Genomic DNA, 6,210 nt, shown 5'->3' on the forward strand with positions numbered 1-6,210 from the left:
TTTTTCTGTGATAGATTATTTGATTCAAAAAAGGAATATACAAGCCGATTCGATACAAATATGAAATTAATACACTAAAATATTCTATGAATGACAGAAATGGGTTAACAAATTAGTTTTGAAAAAAATGTCATTAAGCTTTCCGCCAGATTTTAATCATTTTCAAAAAGTATAATTTTATTTATTAAAAATGCTGCTTCGAAAATACAAGCTCTTAGCTAAAACAAAACTGAACCAAATGCAATATCTGTGACTTTTTAACGAGGACTACAATATCCATCTCTTTCTATTTGCCGCCTAAACTCTATTTGCATCTCTTTCCATCTTTGTCAGAGCTCTGACAGTCAGATCACTCAGAGCCCCACGTGTTTTGTTTTTATTTTCCGGCAGTGTGTTCAGGACGAGATTTTTGTGTGAAAAAAGTGGAAATTATTGAGGGAAATCCATCAGGATGGTGTCTGTTGGGAAGGAAAATGACCTTCTTGTGTTCAAAGGAAGCAACTTCCTGAAACAGCGACTTTTGCTTGCAACACTGAGCGGGAAACCCGTGAAGATCATCAACATTCGCAGTTTTGAGCATCCTCCAGGATTGCGGGAGTACGAGGTGAGCCTCATTCGACTCCTGGACAAAATCACCAACGGGACACGCATTGAGCTCAATGAGACAGGAACAGGGGTTGTCTATGAGCCTGGATTGCTCTTTGGTGGCACCTTGATGCACGATTGTAGCCTCCAGCGAGGGATTGGGTACTATTTGGATGTCCTCCTGGCTCTCGGACCATTCTGCAAGTCTCCGCTCAATGTTACCCTCAGAGGAGTGACAAACAGCAAAGAAAGCCCTTCAGTGGATCACATTCAATCATCAGCTATGCCAATCCTCAAGCGCTTCCTCATTGTGGACGATGGGCTGTCTTTCAAAGTCCTCAAACGGGGGATGATGCCAAATGGAGGTGGAGAAGTACTGTTCAAATGCCCCGTCCGGAAGAATTTACACACATTGCAACTCCAGAAGTCGGGAATGGTGAAAAGAATCCGTGGTGTTGTCTATGCATGTCGTGTGTCACCAGCTCTGGCCAATCGTACCGTTGAAGCAGCCAAGGGAGTCATGCTGAAATTCCTTCCGGACGTCTACATTCACACAGATCAATCAAAGGGCAAATCAGCCGGCAATAGTCCGGGGTTTGGAATAAATCTCGTTGCTGAAACCACCGATGGATGCTTCTATGCCGCAGAGACGGTGTCCAATCTCATCAAGGACGGATCAGAGCCATCAGTTCCTGAGGAATTGGGCAGAGAAACAGCTCAGAAGCTCCTGGAAGAAATCTTCAGAGGTGGATGCGTTGATTCCACATTTCAGTGGCTTGTAACACTCTACATGGCACTGGGTCAGAAGAATGTGGCTAAATTCCTCACAGGACCCCTCTCGGACTACACCATTCACTTCCTTCAGCATCTCCGGGAGTTTTTCTCCATTACTTTTAAATTGGAAAATTTCGCTGAGGAGGAGGAGGATGATGCGGAAGCGCATCCAGAGACAGCTCCCAAAATTCTCATGACTTGTGTAGACCACCCTGAAGTTTTTGGACACCCGTATGTTTTTGGACAAAATCGTCGACTAAATGAGCCGATGTCGCATGTGTCAAAAATTTTCAAAAATTTATTTTTTTCATATTTTTCATAAAAATAATTAAATAATAATGTAAATAAACAAGAAAATGTCCAAAAAAGCTGAAGTTTTTGGACACTTCACAAAATATTCAAAAATATTTTTCTCTTTTTCTCATAATCAAACAAATGTCCAAAAAAGCTGAAGTTTTTGGACACCTCAAGAAATATTTTTTTAAATACCTCTAGACCAGATTGTAAATTTTCGCTCTAGGCTAGGGATAGGTAACTAGATAATTTGTCCAAAAAACAAAAATATTCCAAAATCTATATAAAAAATCCGTAAAAAGGACATCTTAACATCAATTGGATTGAATGAGTCTTGATACAGATTAAAGTCCTTTAAAAGGACTTTCATTTGGTGGTAGATTTTTTTCTCTAACTTGGGTCTAGCTATCTTATTTAGAGCTCTACAAATATTTTTTAAATAAATTTTCCCACTTTTGTACAGAAAGTCCTTAAAAAGGACATTTTAACATCAATTGGATTGAATGAGTGTTATTACAGATTAATGTCCTTTAAAAGGACTTTCATTTGGTGGTAGAATTTTTTCTCTAACTTGGGTCTAGCTATCTTATTTAGAGCTCTACAAATATTTTTTAAATAAATATTCCCACTTTTGTACAGAAAGTCCTTAAAAAGGACATTTTAACATCAATTGGATAGAATGAGTGTTATTACAGATTAAAGTCCTTTAAAAGAACTTTCATTTGGTGGTAGAATTTTTTCTCTAACTTGGGTCTAGCTATCTTATTTAGAGCTGTCTAAATAATTTTTAATTAAATTTTTCCACTTTTTTACACAAAGTCCTTAAAAAAGACATTTTAACATCAATTGGATTGAATGAGTGTTATTACAGATTAAAGTCCTTTAAAAGGACTTTCATTTGGTGGTAGAATTTTTTCTCTAACTTGGGTCTAGCTATCTTATTTAGAGCTCTCTAAATATTTTTTAATTAAATTTTTCCACTTTTTTACACAAAGTCCTTAAAAAGGACATTTTAACATCAATTGGATTGAATGAGTGTTATTACAGATTAAAGTCCTTTAAAAGGACTTTCATTTGGTGGTAGATTTTTTTCTCTAACTTGGGTCTAGCTATCTTATTTTGAGGACTTTAAATATTTTTCATATAAATTTTTCCACTTTTTTACACAAAGTCCTTAAAAAGGACATTTTAACATCAATTGGATTGAATGAGTCCTACTACAGATAAAAGTCCTTTAAAAGGACTTTCATTTGGTGGTAGAATTTTTTCTCTAACTTGGGTCTAGCTATCTTATTTAGAGCTGTCTAAATAATTTTTAATTAAATTTTTCCACTTTTTTACACAAAGTCCTTAAAAAAGACATTTTAACATCAATTGGATTGAATGAGTGTTATTACAGATTAAAGTCCTTTAAAAGGACTTTCATTTGGTGGTAGAATTTTTTCTCTAACTTGGGTCTAGCTATCTTATTTAGAGCTCTCTAAATATTTTTTAATTAAATTTTTCCACTTTTTTACACAAAGTCCTTAAAAAGGACATTTTAACATCAATTGGATTGAATGAGTGTTATTACAGATTAAAGTCCTTTAAAAGGACTTTCATTTGGTGGTAGATTTTTTTCTCTAACTTGGGTCTAGCTATCTTATTTTGAGGACTTTAAATATTTTTCATATAAATTTTTCCACTTTTTTACACAAAGTCCTTAAAAAGGACATTTTAACATCAATTGGATTGAATGAGTGTTATTACAGATTAAAGTCCTTTAAAAGAACTTTCATTTGGTGGTAGAATTTTTTCTCTAACTTGGGTCTAGCTATCTTATTTTGAGCTCTACAAATATTTTTTAAATAAATTTTCCCACTTTTGTACAGAAAGTCCTTAAAAAGGACATTTTAACATCAATTGGATTGAATGAGTGTTATTACAGATTAAAGTCCTTTAAAAGAACTTTCATTTGGTGGTAGAATTTTTTCTCTAACTTGGGTCTAGCTATCTTATTTTGAGCTCTACAAATATTTTTTAATAAAATTTTTCCACTTTTTTACACAAAGTCCTTAAAAAGGACATTTTAACATCAATTGGATTGAATGAGTGTTATTACAGATTAAAGTCCTTTAAAAGAACTTTCATTTGGTGGTAGAATTTTTTCTCTAACTTGGGTCTAGCTATCTTATTTTGAGCTCTACAAATATTTTTTAAATAAATTTTCCCACTTTTGTACAGAAAGTCCTTAAAAAGGACATTTTAACATCAATTGGATTGAATGAGTGTTATTACAGATTAAAGTCCTTTAAAAGGACTTTCATTTGGTGGTAGATTTTTTTCTCTAACTTGGGTCTAGCTATCTTATTTAGAGCTCTACAAATAATTTTTAATTAAATTTTCCAACTTTTTTACACAAAGTCCTTAAAAAGGACATTTTAACATCAATTGGATTGAATGAGTCCTACTACAGATAAAAGTCCTTTAAAAGGACTTTCATTTGGTGGTAGAATTTTTTCTCTAACTTGGGTCTAGCTATCTTATTTAGAGCTCTCTAAATAATTTTTAATTAAATTTTTCCACTTTTTTACACAAAGTCCTTAAAAAGGACATTTTAACATCAATTGGATTGAATGAGTGTTATTACAGATTAAAGTCCTTTAAAAGAACTTTCATTTGGTGGTAGAATTTTTTCTCTAACTTGGGTCTAGCTATCTTATTTTGAGCTCTACAAATATTTTTTAATAAAATTTTTCCACTTTTTTACACAAAGTCCTTAAAAAGGACATTTTAACATCAATTGGATTGAATGAGTGTTATTACAGATTAAAGTCCTTTAAAAGAACTTTCATTTGGTGGTAGAATTTTTTCTCTAACTTGGGTCTAGCTATCTTATTTTGAGCTCTACAAATATTTTTTAATAAAATTTTTCCACTTTTTTACACAAAGTCCTTAAAAAGGACATTTTAACATCAATTGGATTGAATGAGTGTTATTACAGATTAAAGTCCTTTAAAAGGAATTTCATTTGGTGGTAGAATTTTTTCTCTAACTTGGGTCTAGCTATCTTATTTTGAGGACTTTAAATATTTTTCAAATAAATTTTTCCACTTTTTTACACAAAGTCCTTAAAAAGGACATTTTAACATCAATTGGATTGAATGAGTCCTACTACAGATTAAAGTCCTTTAAAAGGACTTTCATTTGGTGGTAGATTTTTGTCTCTAACTTGGGTCTAGCTATCTTATTTTGAGGACTTTAAATATTTTTCAAATAAATTTTCCCACTTTTGTACAGAAAGTCCTTAAAAAGGACATTTTAACATCAATTGGATTGAATGAGTGTTATTACAGATTAATGTCCTTTAAAAGGAATTTCATTTGGTGGTAGAATTTTTTCTCTAACTTGGGTCTAGCTATCTTATTTTGAGGACTTTAAATATTTTTCATATAAATTTTCCCACTTTTGTACAGAAAGTCCTTAAAAAGGACATTTTAACATCAATTGGATTGAATGAGTGTTATTACAGATTAATGTCCTTTAAAAGGACTTTCATTTGGTGGTAGATTTTTTTCTCTAACTTGGGTCTAGCTATCTTATTTAGAGCTCTACAAATATTTTTTAAATAAATTTTCCCACTTTTGTACAGAAAGTCCTTAAAAAGGACATTTTAACATCAATTGGATTGAATGAGTGTTATTACAGATTAAAGTCCTTTAAAAGGAATTTCATTTGGTGGTAGAATTTTTTCTCTAACTTGGGTCTAGCTATCTTATTTTGAGGACTTTAAATATTTTTCAAATAAATTTTTCCACTTTTTTACACAAAGTCCTTAAAAAGGACATTTTAACATCAATTGGATTGAATGAGTCCTACTACAGATTAAAGTCCTTTAAAAGGACTTTCATTTGGTGGTAGATTTTTGTCTCTAACTTGGGTCTAGCTATCTTATTTTGAGGACTTTAAATATTTTTCAAATAAATTTTCCCACTTTTGTACAGAAAGTCCTTAAAAAGGACATTTTAACATCAATTGGATTGAATGAGTGTTATTACAGATTAAAGTCCTTTAAAAGGACTTTCATTTGGTGGTAGATTTTTGTCTCTAACTTGGGTCTAGCTATCTTATTTTGAGGACTTTAAATATTTTTCATATAAATTTTCCCACTTTTGTACAGAAAGTCCTTAAAAAGGACATTTTAACATCAATTGGATTGAATGAGTGTTATTACAGATTAATGTCCTTTAAAAGGACTTTCATTTGGTGGTAGATTTTTTTCTCTAACTTGGGTCTAGCTATCTTATTTAGAGCTCTACAAATATTTTTTAAATAAATTTTCCCACTTTTGTACAGAAAGTCCTTAAAAAGGACATTTTAACATCAATTGGATTGAATGAGTCCTACTACAGATTAAAGTCCTTTAAAAGGACTTTCATTTGGTGGTAGAATTTTTTCTCTAACTTGGGTCTAGCTATCTTATTTAGAGCTCTCTAAATAATTTTTAATTAAATTTTTTCACTTTTGTACAGAAAGTCCTTGAAAAGGACATTTTAACATCAATTGGATTGAATGAGT

The 6,210-nt window shown here is 32.0% G+C and overlaps 1 protein-coding gene across 1 annotated transcript; it reads left to right on the plus strand.

The window, feature by feature from the left end:
* Window positions 1–327: 327 nt before the first annotated feature.
* LOC129790892 (probable RNA 3'-terminal phosphate cyclase-like protein) lies at window positions 328–1,722 on the plus strand. The gene has a single exon (XM_055828726.1). It carries the CDS (start codon window positions 452–454, stop codon window positions 1,679–1,681), a length of 1,230 nt encoding a protein of 409 aa, XP_055684701.1. The 5' UTR covers window positions 328–451; the 3' UTR covers window positions 1,682–1,722.
* Window positions 1,723–6,210: the final 4,488 nt, after the last annotated feature.

This window comes from Lutzomyia longipalpis, chromosome 2, assembly GCF_024334085.1.
Source record: "Lutzomyia longipalpis isolate SR_M1_2022 chromosome 2, ASM2433408v1".
In the NCBI taxonomy this organism is placed as follows: Eukaryota; Metazoa; Arthropoda; class Insecta; order Diptera; family Psychodidae; genus Lutzomyia; species Lutzomyia longipalpis.

What these genes read in the sequence shown, in the direction of transcription:
- LOC129790892 (XM_055828726.1), top strand. Translation starts at nt 452, where the DNA reads ATGGTGTCTGTTGGGAAGGAAAATGACCTTCTTGTGTTCAAAGGAAGC.